The sequence below is a fragment of the Myxine glutinosa genome, chromosome 8 (assembly GCF_964187855.1).
Source record: "Myxine glutinosa chromosome 8, kmMyxGlut1.1, whole genome shotgun sequence".
NCBI lineage: Eukaryota > Metazoa > Chordata > Myxini > Myxiniformes > Myxinidae > Myxine > Myxine glutinosa.
In genome coordinates, this window is record NC_136268.1 from 59518043 (window position 1) to 59540647 (window position 22605).

The 22605-nt window shown below is 43.5% G+C and overlaps 2 protein-coding genes across 4 annotated transcripts in view; both read left to right on the top strand.

Moving 5' to 3' along the window:
• Positions 1 to 22605, top strand: part of LOC144893281 (uncharacterized) — a 1021022-nt gene that overhangs the window by 166753 nt on the left and 831664 nt on the right. The window lies entirely within an intron of this gene.
• HERC4 (HECT and RLD domain containing E3 ubiquitin protein ligase 4) overlaps positions 1 to 22605 on the top strand; it is a 237876-nt gene that overhangs the window by 52115 nt on the left and 163156 nt on the right. For all 3 annotated transcript variants that reach the window (XM_078783317.1, XM_078783318.1, XM_078783316.1), the window contains exons 7-9: positions 116 to 246; positions 7100 to 7260; positions 18623 to 18693. In XM_078783317.1, the coding sequence (XP_078639443.1) occupies positions 116 to 246; positions 7100 to 7260; positions 18623 to 18693 (363 nt within the window). The remainder of the gene's footprint in view (positions 1 to 115; positions 247 to 7099; positions 7261 to 18622; positions 18694 to 22605) is intronic.

Genomic DNA, 22605 nt, shown 5'->3' on the forward strand with positions numbered 1-22605 from the left:
ACATCATTTTTATCTCCAAACCTCAGTATATCGGGCTTGAAAAGTGTTATGTTGTGTTGCCCTATGCAGAACAGTTTGTCTCGTGTTACCATTCCCCAAAAAATACTTCACACAGGAAGGTGGAGTATTTACATTTGGTGCTGGAGGATATGGTCAGCTTGGACATAATTCCACAAATCACGAAATATACCCAAGAAAGGTGTTCGAGCTCATGGGAAGTACGGTCACACAAATTGCCTGTGGGAGGTTTGTTTCTACATCATTCATTGTATTTTTACATGCATGAGAGTGAGCTGTGCTGTGGTGTTATAATCCAATCTCATCTGAAGTGGAATAGTCAAATCCAGCAGATGATATCTTGTACTGCTCGACGACTCTTTGTTCTTTGTACGTTGAATAAATTACATGTGAGTGCCCCTGATCTTGTTGAAATATACAAAGTGTACATTCTCCCTTTGCTGGAATTCGGTGTGCCTGTGTGGGGTTCTGCCATCAGAAGGGCTCAGAGTGATGAGATTGAACGACTTCAGAAGCGTGTGCTCCATTATATTGCGTACCCATGTATTCAGTCCTATGTGCAACAATTTAGTCATTTTGGTATGCAGTTGTTGAGCGACAGTACCTCCTACCCGACAATCTGTGTCTTGATATAATATGCAACTCAGAAATGCTCAACATCTTGACCTACCTCTGTTTAAGACTCAAAGATAGTCGTGGCCAAAAATATTGGCACCATCGCCCTTTTTTCAAATAACTCACAATTTCTCAAAAAATAAGTTGAAATTGATGAAAGTATTTGGTCTCCAGAATTCTTTATTTCACTGTTAATATTACAGAACCTTTGTTTTTCATTCAGAACTTGTGATTCAGAACTTTCATATTATATATATATATATATATATATATATATATATATATATATATATATATATATATATATATATATATATATATATATATATATATATATATATATATATATACATGTATATTGTTGCGGTTTTGAGTCTGTCAAGTGAGTCTAATAAAGGTTTAAGTCTGTCCCCCATAGTTAGTCACACAAGCAACATGTAGCCTCGCAATAGTATAGTTATGTCTTCGTATTTGTGAGCTTAGTTCCCTTCCAGTGTTAATTCTGCGTTGAGTAGGAGCCAGGAGGATAGGCCCTACTTGCCACCGATTTCCCAGCCACCCTAGCCTTGATCATCCTACGTCCGTAGCCTCAATCCAGTTTGTTAACGTTGGTTCATATTGGGCGAGTTAACACGAGGGAGGCAGAGGCAGAGGAGGATCGGGGCGGAGTCGAGGCAGAGCGGCAGGAGCGATGACGGTAAGCATGAGCCGCCAATCAGAGCTCAGAGGTGGTGGTGGTGGCGGCATGGCGTCAGAGGGCGTGGTGAGAAGAGTCAGGTGAGTTCCAGAAGGTTCGGGGAGCGTAGCGATAAGAACCGTTGCGCAAAAACCCTCTAGAGGACTTACAGAGGGAACTTGCCGTGAGAGGACTCGCAGAGGAGAGAGAGAGAGAGAGAGATATGCAGACTGCTGCCTGATGAACTTGACCATTGCACGAGAATGCACGCGCTAACCAACACCAAGTGTATTGAAGAAGAGGAGTTGGTCGCTACATATACGCGGGCACAGCCAGGCGCGTTTATAACGAAATAGCGCATTTCAGCCGCGCGAATGAACGAGGCTGAGTAACCGCCAGCTGCGCTAAAGCCCGGCCTCTACCGTTTCGCCCAGATCATCCCTGTCTACGAGAGACGCGCCACCAGTCCCTGCCTTCACCTGCCACCATCTTCGCAGGACGTGTCGGGGCCGTGGAGAGCCGGACGGAGGCCGTCTCTGGACGACGACATCGACGCGTGGGGAACACCTGCCCATCTGCAATCCCCTGTGTGAGTGTGTGAGACGGGCCCATTGTCCCAGGGATAAGTTAAGACTGCCTAAGGATTGCTCTGTGTCTCTTCGTCCTTGAACTGTATATACGTGTGGGAATAATTAACCCCTTGTTCTTTCTTTCTGATTCGATCGTTCCTGTGGTTTCCTCAATTGACTAAGCGTGGCACGAATAAGATCGCTCCAATCGGGTTCCACTAAGTAAGACTGCGTGGACCACGTGTACGCAATCCTCTCGGCGTACTCACATCACACGTGGTTCGTGCGAGGCTTGTTTCCTCGCTCCCAGGGCAGCGCGGGTACTTAGGTACGAGCGAGAAAGTAGTCCGGAAACCCTAGTCTGCGTGTGTCCGGGAGGGACGTAATAAGTCTCGGTTCCGCCAGGCCAGTAAAGACAAGGGGATTAATTCCCCCTTGATAAGGGGAGAAGGCAGACGTAGAGAACTGCAACAATATATATATATATATATATATATATATATATATATATATATATATATGTATATATATGTATATGTACATATATGTATATATATATATATATGTATATGTACATATATGTATATATATATATATATGTATATATATATATGTATATATATATATGTATATATATATATATGTATATATATATATATATATATATATATATATATATATATATATATATATATATATATATATATACAGTCCTCATCTCCGCAACAATATATACATATATATATATATACATATATATATATATATATACATATATATATGTATATATATATATATATGTATATATATGTATATATATATATATATGTATATATATATATATATATATGTATATATATATATATATATATATATGTATATGTATATGTATATGTATATGTATATGTATATGTATATGTATATGTATATGTATATATATATGTATATGTATATATATATGTATATGTATATATATATATATATGTATATATATATATATATGTATATATATATATATATGTATATATTGTTGCGGAGATGAGGACTGTATATTTTTTGATTGTGTGCTGTATTATTATTATTATTGTTTATTCTGCGCCCCCCTACCTCCGGAGCTGTGTAAAGGTGAAAGGGCATCCCATAATTAGTCCACGAGCATAGACATCAGCCAAATAATAGAATACCCCTGTTGGTAGTTATCTCTTATTCTGTGTTTTAGGGTAAGGCTGTGTCTCCCATTAATTGAAGTACTCCATTGCACCAGTGAAAGAGAATAGATCCCCTTTCCTTCCCATCCCCAAAATCTCCCTTTCCTTCCCATCCCCAAAACCTCCATTTCCATATTACATCCCCTCTCGTCATTGCTGAGCCCTCGATTCCCAATCACCTCCCCTCCAATAACCGCCATTGACCACGAGGCAGAGTCGGGGAAGAAAGGCGTGTCTCCACCTCGTCAGAGGGGAAGAGGGGCGTGCCCGCCCGTCGTCATCCAGGGCGGAGCCCGAAGGTCGCGCGACCAACCAGGGCCGAGGTGAGCACCCCGATGGGCGTGTCCAAAACGCCGGCGGCTGAATCGCTGGAGGCGCTATAAAAGGCGCAAACGGAAGTGAGTGGTGAGTTGGTCTGAGTTGGTCTGAGTCGGTTGCCAGAGGGAGTTGGTCGTCAAGAGAGAGTCGTGAAGAGTCAGTCAGTGGAGTCGGTGGTCAGTTGGTTGCGGTGAGGAGTCGGTGGTGAGGAGTGAGTGAACCAAGAAGGAGTTGAGGGTTTGGACCAACGAGTCAGACAAGTCCTGGGAACGCAGCGGACGGAGGCCGCAGCAGCAAGAACACCCAACAGCCAAAGGGGGCCTGAACGGCGGTTTGGAGCAGGGCCGAAAAGGAACGGCGGCTGCTAAACGCGCCGGTTGAGCTGCAGGACCCCCTTGGACCTTTCCTCTCCCTCCGGCCATCCACCTCCTGCCTTTCCACCCTTCTTGTATACGTGAGTTTGTTTTGTTTGTTCTGTCCCTGGGTATTTAATTAAGTCTGTAGGTAAGCTAAAATTTGCACTGTGTCACCTGCGTCTTATGTGTTGTAAATAAACCTTGATTGCTCCTTTTTGCGTGTGTAAATAATAAATCCAATTACTCTTCTGTCCGTCTTCTCGTTTTATTCCTTTTCCTCTTGCATTTCGTCGTTTCAGTCTTTTCCCAGATTGGGCAGCTGTGGTGCGATCCGGCCAAAGTCCTGGGTGAATCGGGTGAGTCAGGGATCCTGTAACGGTCGCGGCAATACCACCGCTCGGTAAATAACATCTTAATCCGCGATCTGTAACAATATATATATATGTATATATATATATATATGTATATATATATATATGTATATATATATATATATATCCTTTTAAATCAGAAAATAAAAAGAAATGGCATTGACAAAATTATTGACACCCTAGACTTAATATTTGGTGGCACGGCCTTTGGACAAAATAACTGCAGTCAGGTACTTCCTATAGCCATGCATGACCTTCCTACACCTCTCTACTGGTAGTTTGGCCCACTCCTCCAGTGCAAACTGCTCTAGTTCTCCCAGATTTGAAGGGTTCCTTCTCCCAACTTCTTTTCAGATCTCCCCACATGTGCTCAAAGGGAGTTAGATCTGGACTCATTGCTGGCCACTTCAGAACAGGCCAACGTTTTGTCTTGAACCATTCATAGGTACTTTTTGAAGTGTGTTGGGGTCATTGTCCTGCTGCAAGTTCCATGACCTTCGACAGAGACCCAGCTTTCTGATACTAGGTTCAACATTGCGCTCCAAAATGCCTTGGTAATCTCCTGATTTAATGATTCCATGCACACATTCAAGGTACCCAGTGCCAGAGGCAGCACAGGAACCCCAAAACGTCACTGAATCTCCTCCATGTTTGATTGTAGGGAAGGTGTTCTTTTCTGTGAAGGCTTCATTTTGTTTTCTGTAAACATAGAGATAATGTGCTTCACCAAAAAGCTCTAATTTGGTCTCATCTGTCCACAGGACATTCTCCCAGAAGGATTTTGGCTTGTTCAGGTGTGTTTGGAAAACTCCAATTGGGCTTTATTTTGTCTCTCTCTCTCTCAGCAGTGGGGTCCTACTTTTAGCCTTGAGATTGTCCATGCTTGGGTACAATATTGTGTCTGACCTCCTCAGACAATTCTCTGGTTTTCTTTCTTTTCTCCATGCTCATTGCAGTGTACACAGTGACACAAAACAGCAGAATGACTCATTTTCTCTATTCAAACTGGTTGAATGAGTGATTTTTATATAGCAGGCACCTGCAACTCACCACAGGTGAGTTCAATTCCAAAGTAAAGGAGAATCACCTCCTTTAAATCAAAGTAAATCTAATAACTTCTGAAAGGTGCCAATAATATTGGCTGGGCCATTTTAAGATTTCTGTGTGGAACAAGCTAAGATTTTGTAAATTTTTCAGGGTTTTTCTTTTTTTGTTTTGTTCCACTGCAAACCAAAGAAATACATATGTAGATACCAAAATATTTTTTAATTTCAATAATTATCTGGAAGAAATGGTGCATTATTTGAAAAAAGTGCAAGGGTGCCGATATTTTTGGCCACGACTGTGCAATAATTCAACAGTTCCTTTTTTGACTGAAATGCTAATTCTGTTATGTAGGTGCATACAATCAATTACATGCATAATATATGTTGTTGTTAAGTTTTCTGCTATTTTAGGTTATTTTGTTGTTTGAACTTGTTATATATTTTTTATTGTTTGATTTTGTATTTTGTTTATTCTATACACATATTTTGATACATAATATGTACATTAATGTAATTTTATATGATTATTATTATTTTTATATACATTTGTAAGTTTTAAGAAGTACTGTTTTATTATTGTAAACGGACTACCTTGTCCATTGTTTAATGATTTCAATAAACTGGAATGAATGAATGAATATGTATCATGTTTTGAGTCCGTCCATAGCTACAACCAAAAAACACTTCGGCATAGTTTTATTTTTATTAGTTCAAAATACCTCCAATATTCACTTGTGCATTGTAAATATCTCGCTGCTTTATCTTGAAAAGTTGATCATTAAATGACAACACCCAGGTCAAATTATTTTCCTATTTCAGAGAGAGTCTGTCTCTGTCTGTCAAAAGTGTTGCAGCCATGTACCACTAGTTATGCAACCTGCAAACATTCTGGACATAATTAGATTGATTTTCATACTCCAAAGCATTTTAGCTTTACATGTGTGTATACACATATTTCACATGGCCTGCAAGCCATACAAGCACATTTGTGAGCAGCAAAGAAGATGGAAACTAAAGAAACACATTTTATTGGTGTTGTGCTCACACTCCACATCAATACTTAGAGAGGACATGTAAACATCTATTTTTCTGTGACATCACTTGTTTTCCCATTCAACCTGCAAGCGAAATGGTGGAACGGTTTGTTTTCATATCTGGTTTAAAATCTAACTTGGAGCCGTAACTCCTGCACATTGTTTCCCTACTAGATATTTACAATTCGCCTTTCTCCCCAACATACATTGTAAAATCCCATATTATCAATTAGTTCCACAAAATTGTAGGTATACCAGAAACAACCAATTCACAGAGCATCCATCGCAAGACCAATTTGACAAGATCATTCAGAAATATTTTGACACTCCCTTTGTTATGGTCTTTCAGTTGTTTATTATCATTTTTTCTTATACCTTTTTGACTTTTGCATGTATTGTACCACTTGATTTATTAATCCTTTTGATTTTATTTCTTGCGACAAACTTGGCAAAAAAAACGTCTTTACGGCTGCTTGACCATAACTGCCGCTGCACAGATTTATCAGACCACAGCACAACCAAAGTTTATAGCGCGATGACGTTTGCATGATATCGGCCTGGTTTATCCCGGGCGAACCCCACCAGGCCCTGATCTGTAAACATGTTTACTGGACGCTCTTTCAACCTGCTTGTTGCAGGGCCAAAGGCGGTTCAATTGTGGCAACAAGGCAAGACTGTCTTCTCCCCTTTCTTGCAGCCCCCAACCCCTCCCACTGGCTGAAGGAGTGGTGTAAACATGCAAAACATGATAGTTCATTGTAACAATATTTAAGCATATTTTGGAATATTGCGATTAACCTTTCGGTTTTTTGCCAAAAGCATCATCATTGTAACAAATCTTCATGTTTGGTTTTGCCACTTCCTGATAAGTGAAATGTATGTTTACAGGCAACACACTTTAGCATTTGTTCCTGCCTGTGGCCTTATTTACTCATTTGGTTTGGGTGGAAATGGACAGCTGGGGATTGGTTCTACCACCAATCGCAAGAGCCCCTTTCCTGTGAAACGTTCATTGGCTCCTCGCACACAGTCAAACACATCTTCTGATGGTAAGCTGCAATGTAATGTTGAAATAGTTTGTTTCCCAGTATTCGTGAAAAGTATTTGTGATTCTCATTGTGTTTATCAAGGTTTCTAGTTTGGTATTGTGGGAGAACCACATTAATGCAGGAGGGAAATGAGAGTTGGAGACTGAGCTTATTGGCTAACCCAATCCAGGGGCATGTTTTAAACATCAGTACTGTACTTCGAAATAGCTAATTGTACTATTCCATCTTGTTGTATAACCTTTTTCCATAATGAGACATCTAAAAGTCCTTAGGTTTTTTTACAATACATTTTCTTCACATATTCTGATTTGTGAAATAGGAGAACCTATTTTATCTGGAATGGTCAGGACTTTAAGTGTGTTCTGGATAAACAATATTTCCGGTCAACGAATAACTTTTATTTATTTATTTTTTAAATTAAATGATTGTCGTTGTGTTACATTATATCCAAATGGCTAATCCGAGTAACCTTAATCCTAACCTCCATCTCCCCCACCCCCCTTCCCTGAGTATTTGGACACCCCCTCTACAGTCAATGGCAGACACCATGTTGGATGCCAAATACACCAGTGAAAGGCTTTGTGGTCTACTTGTATGTATCTCGGTTTGAGCATTGCATAAAAATGGAGGTGTCGCATGTTGAGGGAATGATGTGCATGCTTATTATATAATTACACTTTTAGAGTTGACCTTAAACCCACTCTCCCACCCCCTCCACCCCTCATTGTCTGTATCTTTGGACTCGACATATCAGCCATTGAAAATGCTCTGAATCTTGCTTCCAAATTGAAGATCTTTATGCGATGCAGATGGATTGTGCATTATCTGGGGTACCCGAAGTTAAAGCACCAGGAGATGAGACAACTTGGAATTTCAGGAATGAAGTCGGAGATTGAAAGAGGTGGATTTGGGGTGTATTAATGGGTAGAAAAGATCAAGGTTTTGGAAGGGGCGGGGGAGTGGGGGGGGGCGGGAAGATAAGAGATGGTGGTGAACAGCTGTTTTAAAGACCTGGAGGTGAGGAGTGGGATTGAAGGGAGTGGGGGAGTTTGTTCCAGAGGCGGGAGAAAAGGGGAATGAAAGGGTGAAGGTGAGCAGAGAACCAAGATTTTGGCAGTTTAACCATAAGAGGGTTGCTGGCAGATATTGTGCAACCTGTACGAATATTTGGGGGACAGAGCACAGAGAGAGCTGGGGGACCAAGGCTGGAGAGGAGTCTGTGGAAGACAGAAAGACCACCAAACCTGCCTGCGGTAAGTGAGTGAAAGGCCCTCAGAGTTAGCTTCATCACAAGAGATTCCAATGATTCTGAAAGCTTTTGTTTCAACAGCGTGAAGCTGAGCTAGGTGTGAGGCAGGAGCACCGGCCCAGAGGGTGGAACAGTATTCCATTGAGCTGCGGATGAAAGCCTTGTATGTGGTGAGGAGCTCAGGTGTGCCAAGGAAGAACTTCGCACGACGGAGGATGCCCAGTAGGCGACTGGCTTTGGAGACCAGCTTGAAAATGTTGTTTTCCCAAGAAAGATCATGGCAGATAGTGAGACCCAAAAGCATGAGCGACAGAACTTCTTGGAGAGGATTGTTGAGAAAGTAGATGGGAGGGTTTTCCAGTCGGTCTTTTTGGAGAGACATAGTAAGAGTGTGAGATTTGTCAGGATTGAAAGACATGTTCCACTTGTTTGACCAGTCTGTGATTTTGTCCAGGTCTGCAGAGAGTGAGGAGGCTGCAGACTGCCGATCTGAGGGATGAGGAATGGAGTGGCAGAGAGTGGAGTCATCAGCAAAGAGATAGAGAGGATTTTCCAGAGAGTCGGAGAGATCATTGATGAAGACCACAAAAGGCACAGGGCCCAGAACAATACCTTAGGGAACTCAAGCCAGAACAGGAAGGGGAGCTGAGAGAAATCCATTCAGGGCCACACGTTGACTACGACCAGAGAGGAAGTCCGCAAGCCATGCGTGGAGATTTCCATGGATACCATAGGAGGAGAGTTTGGTGAGCAGAGCTGGGTGCCAGACAGTATGGAAGGCACGTGATATGCTCAAGGGAGACATCTCTGATTTCCTGTTTGGCATTGAGGACCTCCATCCATTGTTGAGACAGTAGAAGCAACATGTCCAGAGTAGAATGACCTGGTCTCAATCCAAATTGATGATCGGAGATCAAGCCATTGGAGAAGAGGAAGGATTTGATATCCGAAGCAATGATGGATTCCATGACTTTGCTGATAATTGGGAGCAGGCTGATTGGTCTGTAGTTGCAAGGATCTGTTTTTGCACCTTTTTGTGTAAAGCAGTAATGTTTGCTGATTTCCAAGATGCTGGCAGATGACCTTGAGCAAAAGAGAGGGTGAAAAGAACAGAGAGAGGGTGAGATAGAGCGGCACAGCAGGATTTTAGGACCCGTGGTCTGATGCCGTCTGGTCCAGTATGACAGTAACTTTAAGGCAAACAAGAATCATATGACAACTATTCCCATGACTTTTCTCCCTTTGGAAGATGCTGAAAAAACGACTCCAAGGTTGGATTTTGACCGAGCCGTGAAACAACATGTTTTGCATTGAATCTAGCTTTTTGGAAGCAAGCAGAAGAAAGACATAATTATATATATATTTCTCAGGTGCCCTGGGTCACGTGGTGTGCCCCCCATGGCCCCCCATGCCCTGCCCCTGACATATTTCTCCCTTCTGTCTTTACGGCAACACTTCGGAAAGACAACGTATTACCCCAGCGGGTCAGCATCCCCCTCAGTCACATGCCAGGCGCGCCATGCGTCACGCATGCTCAGAGAGGGATACCGGCCCCTAATTGTGGCCGTCCGACATTAACACATAAATTGCCAGCCATAATTCGGGACGAGGACGCCTGGTTAGGAGATAGCTGCCGCCCGACCGGGTTCCGAGCCCCCCTTCCCCCAGCGTGGGTGCGACCCAGTCGCCGGCCAGATAAGGGGCCCCCCTTATGCAGGTGCGATCCTCGCGAATCAGGGCAAACGATCCACGTCCAATGCCATCAAGCCTTGTACATGTGATTGCTCTGTGGGAGAGAAGGTGGCACATCCATCATCACAAATCTCCATCTCCTCATAGTCTGCACCAATGTCAGTATTCATAGTGTCGGGTGCCTTAAGCTGAAACGACCCCAAATTGCTTACTACAGGTGGTGTAGGTGGTGGGGAAGGTGGTTCCCTTAGATATGTGTTTGCCAAGCACTCCTCACTACTTGCATGTGAGCCATAGCTCTTAAAGGAACCTACACTTACTAAATCACGAGTAAAAGAATTCCAATCCCGACGAAGAGAACTAAAATCATAATCCTCATCAAAATCCCACGCATCAGCAGGTTCGTTGATTTCAAGCCAGGAATCGTAGACCTCTAAAACCACATCCTCTTGCCACGAAAAGTCTAGGCCGTCGACGATCCAGTTGTGGGTGTTCGAATCTTGCCACGAAGTGACAGAATTGGCCGGTTATCCTGTGAAACATTTTCTCACACACACCATGATCAAATTCCTAGCCCCCCCAATTATGATCAGTCAATGGAGAAACTCACTACATTTTCTCCATCCTGCTATGTTGTCTTCCTATGTGCAACCATCATTTTGTAAACACATATTTGTAAACATATAGCCACTCATTCATTCATTCATTCATTCATACCATAATTCACGTTATTAGCAGCTGGTAGTTAAATATCAAAATACATCAACTGGTATTCTTCCTTTGATAACCTCTCCCTTATGAGCAATAATTCAATTGCCCAACGTACCTGGTGGAGTTCTGTTCACCTGGTCTGCAGAGCCGTGATCCAATCTGCACCAGCACCCAATCACCTCTTCGATTGGGGCAACCTGCCTGTAGCAATCTAACGCAACGTTATTAAACGAAATTCACAACTTTACATTCATTGGTCCCCCCATGGCAAGCCAACCCTTGTATCACCTTCTTATCACAAAAACAACAGTCCATAACCAACCACTTTCTTTTATTTCCTGCCTTTACCATTCACTTTTTCCAACCTTCTCCCTTTTCTCAGCAAATCCTGCAGATTCACTTGTCATTGACAAATAATTCATCTGATCCGACTTTCCTATAACTGGCAGACAGACAATGGCGAGCCACAAGCCCAAACCCTACTAGGCTCCAGCTCCCATCCAAACGATACAAACTCCCTCAGACTGGCATAATCTCTTTGCCAGCTTATGTACGAACCAAGACGGCAAACAAATAGTTTTCCAATAAAAATCAATTGTCACCCTATTGGAGGAGGCATGGGAAGAGGGGGGGGGGGGGAGGGAGAATTATAAAGCACAAGGACACCAAGGACTTCCAGGACAGAAGTTGGTATTTCAAAAAGGGGAATTGGGGTGAAATTAGCGGGGGTAGAAAAGATCAAGGTTTTGGATGGGGGAAGATAAGAGATGGTGGTGAACAGCTGTTTTAAAGACTTGGAGGGTGGAGTGGGATTGAAGAGAGTGAGGGAGTTTGTTCCAGAGGCGGGAGAAAAGAGGAATGAAGGAGTGAAGGTGAGCAGAGAGTCTTGATTTTGGCAGTTTAACCAAAAGAGGGATGCAGGCAGATCTTGTGCGACCTGTAGGAATATTTGCGGGACAGAGCCCAGAGAGAGCTGGGGGGGCAAGGCCAGAGAGGAGTCGGTAGAAGACGGAAAGACCACCAACCTGCCTGCGGTGAGTGAGTGAGAGGCCCTTGGAGTTAGCTTCATCGCGGGAGATTCCAATGATTCTGAATGCTTTGGTTTCAACAGCGCGAAGGCGAGCTAGGTGTGAGGCAGGAGCACCAGCCCAGAGGGGAGAGCAGTATTCCATTGAGCTGCGGATGAAAGCCTTGTATGTGGTGAGGAGCTCAGGTGTGCCAAGGAAGGACTTCGCACGACGGAGGATGCCCAGTCGGCGACTGGCTTTGGAGGCCAGATTTGAAATGTGGTTTTTCCAGGAAAGATCATGGCAGATAGTGAGACCCAAAAGCTTGAGTGACAGAACTTCTTGGAGAGGATTATTCAGAAAGTGGATGGGAGGGTTGTCCAGTCCAATGGTTGTCCAAACTCACTACTGCCCCTTTAAAACTCGTGCTTTCCGTCATCCCTTTATACTACTGCACATCCCTCGTCATTATCGTCCATCTAATCTCTCTACATCCCCACTTTATCCTGACAGACTGCATTGCATCACTGAAATAAATTCCTGGCTTCAAATCAACTTCCTCAAACTTAACTATGATAAATCTGAAATAATCGCATCATCTTCCTTCAAACTCAGAGCACACCGACACAGTATACATCAAACATTGGATTCATATTTCCACAGAACTCCACCACTCTGTTAAATTCTAAACATGCCCAATGGGCAATCCACGAAAAAATCAAAGCATTTTCAGTCCCCCTTTTACCCATACACTACCCAGTGTAAGCCAGCCAAACATAAACAGAGGTTCCAGCGAGCTGTGACCTCCATAACTCTAATCAAATCCACTGACATTTTTAAAACAAACTTTTTTTTTTTTTTCCAGTCACTTACTAAAATAAAGTGCAGCTCTTGTCCGTAGATATACGTTCCACTACAATTCACAGCAGGTGACCACCCACCTGCCTTTGAAGTCCTTCTCAATCATCTTTCCCACGAAAATTTAATCGATTTGTCTGACGCACCACGTCTGTCCAGCAAATTGTTGAGACACCCAAGCATGTCCTAACAAATGGGCTGTCCAATCCTGAAATCTCACGAAACCTTTTCTGAGGGTCAAATGTAACAGACAGACCGGCCAATAGGCAGGGGCAAACCCCGAGGCCCCAGACACCATCACCACACACATACCCCGCATCACATAGGAGTATCAATGAGCCGGACAGCAAATGCCATATGTCTTCGTCCCAAATCGAGGGCAAATTTACAACAATGGCAAACAATTAATATATTGTCCACATTCATCTTGGTCACCCCAACCCATCCTGGCTCTCCCCAAGAGCTCCGTGTCCGGACAGACAGACAGATAAACAGACCGGGTGAAACCATAACCATCCATCCTTCCGATTGGACTCACGCCAGCATCACATGTCATTCTTGCCTTCATTCAACGCATTCTGCAATCCCAAGTCGGTCGAGTACAAGCCCCGGCCATGCCGTTGAATAAACACCCGGTCGGTTGACTTAGCCTATCATCTTTGACTTTTACTCCCATGCTAAATCTGGAGAGCTGTTAATATGTATAATTACTCTTTTAAAAATCCAAACTGACATCTTTTATTTTTTAGCCCCAAATTTACTCAATCAATTTCTACCTTCACAACATATATTATCATTCCATCATACCCAATGTGGTCAGGTCGCAACAACAGGATATCTCACCCTTGACCTCTGACTCAAAATGCATACTCATCCAATACATATATACAATTCACAAGTGGCCGGTACTCCTCCGGAATTGCCTAACTCCTGCTGGCGATGTAGGGAACCCCTTGTCAACTGTCAATCACACATCAATGACACACATCCATCCGCATTGCCTAACGCCTGCAGGCGATGTAGGGAACCCCTTGTCAATCGTTCACACGTCTATGACAGATCATTCGTTCCCTTATACACACATACCATGTGACTGACACTTCATTCTCCATACAATACAGTATAAACTCATGCACACGGGATTATTCTTAATCTTGTTCTCATGCCCACTCATGCACACTCCAATCCTACCTACCTGTGAACTTACCTGGCCCCTTGCTGTGAGCCTATCCATCCCCTTCAGGCTCACCTGTTGGTTTCTACCTGGATTTCTTTCTTCCTGTGCTTTATCTGCTTCTTCCTCTGCTCTTGAAGTCTCAGCACTTCTCCTGCCTTTCTCCTATCTGGTACCTGCGCTTTTCTGATTCCAGTTTAATTTATCCTTCTCCCAAAATCACATAAAGATAATCCTCCCTCGCCTGCCTCGGCCACCCGAATGCGTCCCATGCTGTGCACAGCATGGAATATCCGCATTCCCGTCTCGATTCCGTCCCACCTCGCGGTTCCCCGCGAGGCAGCTACCCCATTGCCCCGGCAACCTGCCTGCACGTCTCGGCTCGCGTGTTCACAGCTGGATTCCACGCGCCTCGTGCATTATAATCCTCCCTGTTACTTCTACAGATCTAACCTCATCTCTTGTCCAGAAAGAGCTAATTCCTGCTGCCTGTAGCATATATTGTCAGAACTCCCTACCTTTAGGTAAAAACGCACCGGATGTGCATGCCTTAAATCCTGAGACAGGACAAAGAAGGCCTTGAGGGGGGGTGGGGGGGGGGGGGGTTATCAGATACACACATCCAGTCCGTAGCTTAACTTACTTATCCAAGCCCTCGCCGGGGGTCTAGTCAATACCTATGACCTATCCTTATCCTTATCTATCCTTATCCTTATTCTTATCCTTATCCTTATCCTTATTCTTATCCTTATCCACCCACGCCTGGGTCTAGTCTTCTTCCCACGCCGGGGTCTAGGTACCTACTCCCACGCCGGGGGTACCTTAACCTGAGGCTATCCCTCGAGGGCTATCCCTCCTAACCTAGGGGGCGCCCTCCTTGCTCGATTCATTAATCCACTGGTTGCTTCAATTTGGTTCGAGATACATGCTCAAGTACAGTCCAGAGGCCCCACGCATCCAAATGGAAGAGACAGGCTTTAAATTTAGGTATGCAAATATGCTTACCTCAGCCCAAATGGTGCCAGCGCTGGCCTTTTGCCTCTCCCCCGACCTGAGGAGCGTGGCCCCCCTCGACATGCACCTGGATGATCCCACTTCTGACACCAGATGACGGGTTGTCCCCCTGCTTTGGAACTCAATAAGAGGCACCTTGAAGCAGCAAAATGTGGTTTAATACAAAATCGAGTAAACACAATATTGTGGAGCACGTCTTGAAATCGCAGGGCCTTGTCACACAAGACCATGCAAGTCCAAGCCGCCCTGAAATCATTCTGACACAAGATCCTTTATATAATCGAACAAAGCCTAAAAAAGCCTCCGCTGAAGTAATGACCTCAGACAAGAGAGATTAAGTTTAAAGGCACAGATGTGTGAAAATAAGATAGTTCTCAGGCTATTTTTCCCAACAAGCTGGGCTTTTACAAGGACCAGGGATGCATTCCCATAATAAAGTTGAATGGGGTTTACATTTGGCAGTAAAACACATACAAATCAAAGGAACAAATCAAAGGATACATATTACATCACACCCTGCTCGAGGTTAACTTTAAGGCAAACAAGAATCATATGACAACTATTCCCATGACTTTTCTCCCTTTGGAAGATGCTGAAAAAACGACTCCAAGGTTGGATTTTGACCGAGCCGTGAAACAACATGTTTTGCATTGAATCTAGCTTTTTGAAGCAAGCAGAAGAAAGACATAAAATATATATATATTTCTCAGGTGCCCTGGGTCGTCGTGTGCCCCCCATGGCCCCTCATCCCTGCTCCCGACATATATATATATATATATATATATATATATATATATATATATATATATATATATATATATATATATATATATATATATATATATATATATATATATATATATAATCGTTAGATTAAATAAGACGCGGACGTAGCTTCAGGACGTCGATCTTTAATTGTCGACAAGCTTTCGACCAACAAAGGTCTTCTTCTGAGTCTACAAAAACAGCAGGCCTGTATATCAGTCAAGTATGTATGGTGATATGTGTGTGAGATGTGTGATGTGTGTAGAAAATGCATACAGAAGGAAGAGCCACGCCAAAGTTCACTCACCAGCCCCAAGTTCAACGGAAGTGACGTTACAGTTAGGGTGCACGTGCATATACAAATATAGAGATATACATACATAAACACACAAGCATATATTCATATCCCATTTATATTCATATAATATATTCATATATTTATATAAATGACATATAAAGGTAGAATGAATGAATGAATGAATGAATAATGAATGAATGAATGGGTTACGGTTAACAATTTGATTGGGTTGATGTTGGAACATGCTTTAGTCATCGAAATTTATGCCATGAGGGACTTTTGTCCTTCACAAGCATTTATTTACTTCACAACACTTCACAAACACTTCATATTCACAAGCATTTACTAGAAGGAAACAAATTCTGTAGTTCTAGCACTGGACAAAAATTCCCCATCACCTCCTATATGAACTGCAAATCTACATGGGTCATATACCTAATAACTTGCCAAAAGTGCACCAAACAATATGTTGGAAAAACTGAAAATACACTCTACACACGATTTAATAACACCCGGTCAGAAATCAATAACTTCCACACCAGTCAGGGCAAATCTCTACCTTACACGATACACTTTAATCAACCGGATCACTCTATAAATGACATTCAGATCTCTGCCATTGAATCAATCACAAATCGATCACACACCACGATTCTGAAACGTGAGTCCTTTTGGATACACAAACTTCGGACAAAAGTCCCTCATGGCATAAATTTTGATGACTAAAGCATGTTCCAACATCAACCCAATCAAATTGTTAACCGTAACCCATTCATTCATTCATTCATTCATTCATCATTCATTCATTCATTCATTCTACCTTTATATGTCATTTATATAAATATATAAATATATTATATGAATATAAATGGGATATGAATATATGCTTGTGTGTTTATGTATGTATATCTCTATATTTGTATATGCACGTGCACCCTAACTGTAACGCAAACGGTCACTTCCGTTGAACTTGGGGCTGGTGAGTGAACTTTGGCGTGGCTCTTCCTTCTGTATGCATTTTCTACACACATCACACATCTCACACACATATCACCATACATACTTGACTGATATACATGCCTGCTGTTTTTGTAGACTCAGAAGAAGACCTTTGTTGGTCGAAAGCTTGTCGACAATTAAAGATCGACGTCCTGAAGCTACGTCCGCGTCTTATTTAATCTAACGATTATTTATTCAATACAAATGAGACGCCCTGCTCGTACTTTGGAGTTTCTACTATTTCTTACAGTTATATATATATATATATATATATATATATATATATATATATATATATATATATATATATATATATATATATATATATATTATATATATATATATTATATAATATATTATATATATATATATTATATAATATATTATATAATATATATATATATTATATAATATATATATATATTATATAATATATATTATATTATATATATATTTTATATATATATATATATATATATATATATATATATATATATATATATATATATATATATATATATATATATCCAAATATATGTGCAGTTCTCCAGCTTTCAATGAGCGCAAGTAATGACGTCACTGCCATGTACATACGCTCTGCCTGTCAAGCTCTCAAGAGAACCCTCTGACAGAGCAGAATTTTGATCTTAGTTCAGATACTGTCATAAGTGTATGTAAAACTCACAGTTACCGACCTGGTTTCGCCCTTTTGGGGCTCATCAGGGCAACGCAGTGAGTACTGCATACACTTATGACTCTGAAAACCTTTCGGTTATATACCAGTTACTTTGCGATTTCATACCATCAGTGGTGAACCGCCATTAAGGTATCCCATCCAGCTATGCTGTACCTTAATGGGAGCGATAAGTGCCATCTGCCACATGGCACATTACCTCTGGTATCCACTCATTATATGGAATCCCCTGGATGCAGCCGGGAGCAAACCAATCCAAATATATGTGCAGTTCTCCAGCTTTCAATGAGCGCAAGTAATGACGTCACTGCCATGTACATACGCTCTGCCTGTCAAGCTCTCAAGAGAACCCTCTGACAGAGCAGAATTTTGATCTTAGTTCAGATACTGTCATAAGTGTATGTAAAACTCACAGTTACCGACCTGGTTTCGCCCTTTTGGGGCTCATCAGGGCAACGCAGTGAGTACTGCATACACTTATGACTCTGAAAACCTTTCGGTTATATACCAGTTACTTTGCGATTTCATACCATCAAAATTCTGCTCTGTCAGAGGGTTCTCTTGAGAGCTTGACAGGCAGAGCGTATGTACATGGCAGTGACGTCATTACTTGCGCTCATTGAAAGCTGGAGAACTGCACATATATTTGGATTGGTTTGCTCCCGGCTGCATCCAGGGGATTCCATATAATGAGTGGATACCAGAGGTAATGTGCCATGTGGCAGATGGCACTTATCGCTCCCATTAAGGTACAGCATAGCTGGATGGGATACCTTAATGGCGGTTCACCACTGATGGTATGAAATCGCAAAGTAACTGATATATATATATATATATATACATGTTGAGAAATTTGCATTTCAAATTCTTCACTAAATATAACTTTGTCTTTTCATTGCAGGCGCTGGAGGATGTGTTCAACAAAGCATATTTGCAGGTGGAGATCAGAGTTTTGTATATATATCAGCCAAGGTGCAGTGAAACATTCTCAGAAATAATAGTTCTTATTTAATTTGTGAATGTTTTTATTTTTTTATTTTTTTTGTATATGTTGATGCACCATTTCCAACAAACACGATTGAAAAATGTTTTTATGACTGGCGTTCAAAATGTTCTCGGAAGATGCACTCAAATTAATAGTCCACAACAAGCCAACTTTAAAAATGTCTGTGTATGTATGATCTGTACCGTATACGTAGTGTGTTCAAAAAGTATCCGACCTTTATTTTTCGTGCGTAAAAAAGAAGAAGCTAGGGAGGCGTTGATTGGTGCACGTATGTAGGCGATCCTAATGCGCACGCGTGAATTTTTTCCCACCTGCAGAAGCTGTCATTCGACGGCAGACCGCCGATGAGTGAGGACATGTAAGTGAGCGCCGTCGGATTTTCGTTTTTGACAAAATGACGGAAAAACTTGAACAACGCTACTGCATCAAATTTTGTGTAAAGCTTGGCGATTCCCAAGTGGAAACGATCCGCAAGATTCAACACCGTTCATTCCATTATGAAGGAGGATTTGGGCTTCAGGAGAATCTCAGCGAAGTTCGTACCAAAGCTGGTAACGATTGAGCAGAAGCAACTCCGTTTGGAGATCGCACAGGACATGCTGGAGACTGTGAATAGCGATCCCAGCTTCCTCAACACAGTGATCACTGGCAATGAGTCCTGGGTTTATGGGTACGACCCAGAAACCAAGTTGCAGTTTTGATGCAAGTTTGATGAAACACAAAATTTGATGCAGTAGCGTTTAGTTTTTCCGTCATTTTGTCAAAAACGAAAATCCGACGGCGCTCACTTACATGTCCTCACTCATCGGCGGTCTGCCGTCGAATGACAGCTTCTGCAGGTGGGAAAAAATTCACGCGTGCGCATTAGGATCGCCTACATACGTGCACCAATCAACGCCTCCCTAGCTTCTTTTTTTTTACGCACGAAAAATAAAGGTCGGATACTTTTTGAACACAGAGTATATATATATATATATATATATATTGTTGCGGATATGGGATTTGGCCTCCATATCCGCTTGTAAATATTCCCCTATTTCCCCAATACTCCCCAACTATCCCCAATCCCCCATTCCCTAGTCCCATTGTCTGTAAACAACACTCTGTAGAACCGACCTTCCCCTTCTTCCCCCATTAAATGTCGTGCCCAGGTCCACCGCATCTCACGTAGACAACTTTCGGACATCTTGCTAGTTATTCTTAGTCTATGTCAGTTAAGGACTCGTTTCCATTAATTCTGACTCTTCGTTGCACCAGAATGTGATTGTATGGCACCAGTAGTGAGTTTAGGACCTCCCCATACCTCCTCCCATCTTCCTCATGAAACAATAACAACAACTACAACCACAGCGGGGGCGGCGCGGCTGCGGTGCGGGGAGTGTGCGTCCTCACACCGGCTTGGTTAGCCGCCATTGCCATGTGCGCCCACGGGGTTACTACGAAGGGGCTGGCTGTCAGCTCCTCGTCAAGGGCGGAGCCCGGTAACCCCCGCACCCAATAAGAAGCAACGGGCCGATTCCATCTGGGGCGGAGCTAACGAGCCGAGGGCGTGTCACTCCCCGCCGGATATACGCAGCCACTTACCGGACGTGACGTCAGATGCGCCCCCGACTGAAGAAGACAAGTCGCGACCTCCAAGCGCTGAGCGAGCTCCACGCATCGACCCGGTATTGCAGTACCTCCGAGAACGGTGCACCCCCTCCGAGAACGGTGCACCTTGAGCCATCGACGGCCCGCTTTCCTTGCCATCAATCCCCGTGTGAGTCGGTTTTTGTCCTGTTTATCTGTCGTCTGTCGGGGCTATTATAAGAGTGTGTCTAAGTGCCTGTCTTCCTATGCTGTCCCTCTTGTCGTTGTAATCTGACCTTCCGCCCTAATATAACCTCCTCCGGAGGTCTTGAGAACTGAACCCTTGGTGTCGTGTCATTTTAATCCAGCCGTTGTGTCTTTTCCATCATTGATTTAGCATAGCGCGATTTAGTCAACGTTCGAGTATAATCGGGTAACTTGTGCGGACACGGCGGCCATTCCGCTCGGCCCACCATAACATCAAAGTCGTGTCTGTAACAATTGGTGTCAGGAGTGGGATTGGACCCGGAGCGCGTTTACGCGCTCGAAATTATAACAGCGAAATTTGATTCTGTTTTACAAAATATAAAAACCCGAATTTTGAAAGTCGCGCTATGGCGGATCAAGACAGCTGGGGTCCGGTAGAGGAGAGTGAGGCAGGGTCGGTCCAGGACCAAATTGAGGGACGTGAGGAGAGCGAAGCAGCGAGGGTAGCAGACGCACAAAATGGCGCCTCGCTGGTCACGGCGACCGCGCCCGCGACCGTGGCAGCGCCCCTGGTGGATTCGAACCTATTCCTCCTGCAAATGGGGGTAATGGGAAACCAAATGGGGGTAATGGGAAACCAAATGGGGGTAATGGGGAACCGGATAGAAGCTCAGGGTGAGCGATTGGAGGGCAAAATGGGGGTCATGGGGGGCGAAATGGGGTCCAATAGCGAGAAATTGAGGGAGGACATGGGGGCCCAGATCGGGGGGTTAGGGAGTAGAATAGAGGGATTAGACGAGAAATTTGGGAAATTAGACAATAGATTAGGGGAAATACAGGAGGGGTTAATAGGGGTAGAAAACAGAATGGCCGCTCAAGAGAATCAAATGGAAGGGATGCAAAAGGGGTTAGAGGGGTTAGAAAACAGTATGGAAGGCAAATTGAGGGACATGAGGGACCAAGCGGAAAGGGAAGTTAAACAAATGGGGCAGCAGATAGACGGGGTCAGAATGGGGGTAGAAACCAAACTGGATGCTCACAGGGAAGAAATGGAGCAGATGAGGGTGGCATCTGGGCAGGAGATGCAAGTGATGGGCGAGGAGATCAGAAGAGGGGTGAGTGAGGAGGTCGGAGGAGTGCGCGAGGAGGTGAGGCACTGTAAGGAGCGCATGGAGAAGGAGGTGAGAAAGGGGACTGTAAAATTGCAAGGGGGTATAGAGGAGTTGACGCTGGGAGTAGAACAACTGACAGTGGGACAAAAGGAGTTGGGGGACCAGGTAAAGAAGAACACAGCGGTAATAGAGGGTTTAAAATCGACACAGAAGGAGATGAAAAAGGACGTAGGGGTAATTAAAAAAGAGTGTCAGACGGTACATGAGGACCTGACGAGGAAAATGGACAAGGTGGTAGAGGTGATGGAGGTTAAAGAGCGGGAGGTGCGGGAGCACATAGAAAAAAATAAAGTGGAGTTAGAGGAAGAACTTAAAGGGGCGCACGAAGAGATGAAGGAGGTGAAGCAAAAATTAGAAGAAGTGGAAGAAGGGGTGAGCGAAATTAAGAAGCGACGGAGAGAGGATAAGAAAGAGATAAAGGAGGAAGTAACAGAATTGGTCCAAAGTCTGTGTTTGGATCGTGATGATGTGCTCATTAACCGGATGAGGGATTCGCAGGTGATGGAGGAGAAGCGAAGAGGAAGAGGACCTGGTGTAAGTGGTGACCAATATGGTCGTGCGTATGATGCGCCAGGGGATTTAAGAAGCTTGGGGGTCGAGATGGACCCGGGTGTTCGTGAGAGGCCGTTGGTGAAGTGTGCGACAGGTCTGGTGTGCGAAAAAGGAGGTGTGCGAGAAAGTCCGACTCTGGGGTGTGTGAGGAAAAAGTGCGTGCTAAGGAGTGAGGGTGCTGGTGAGAGTGAGTCGGTCGTAGCACGTGTGCGAGGGAGCACATGGAAGCGTGGTGTGGTAAGTGTTACAGAGGGTGTGACGGGAGAGTGTGCGCGAGAAAGGTGTGTGACGGACAGGTGCATGGGGAAAGAGTGCGCTGTCAAAGGCAAGGAAGAATGCGCACCTGTGGTGAGTGTTACAGAGGGTGTAACGGGAGAG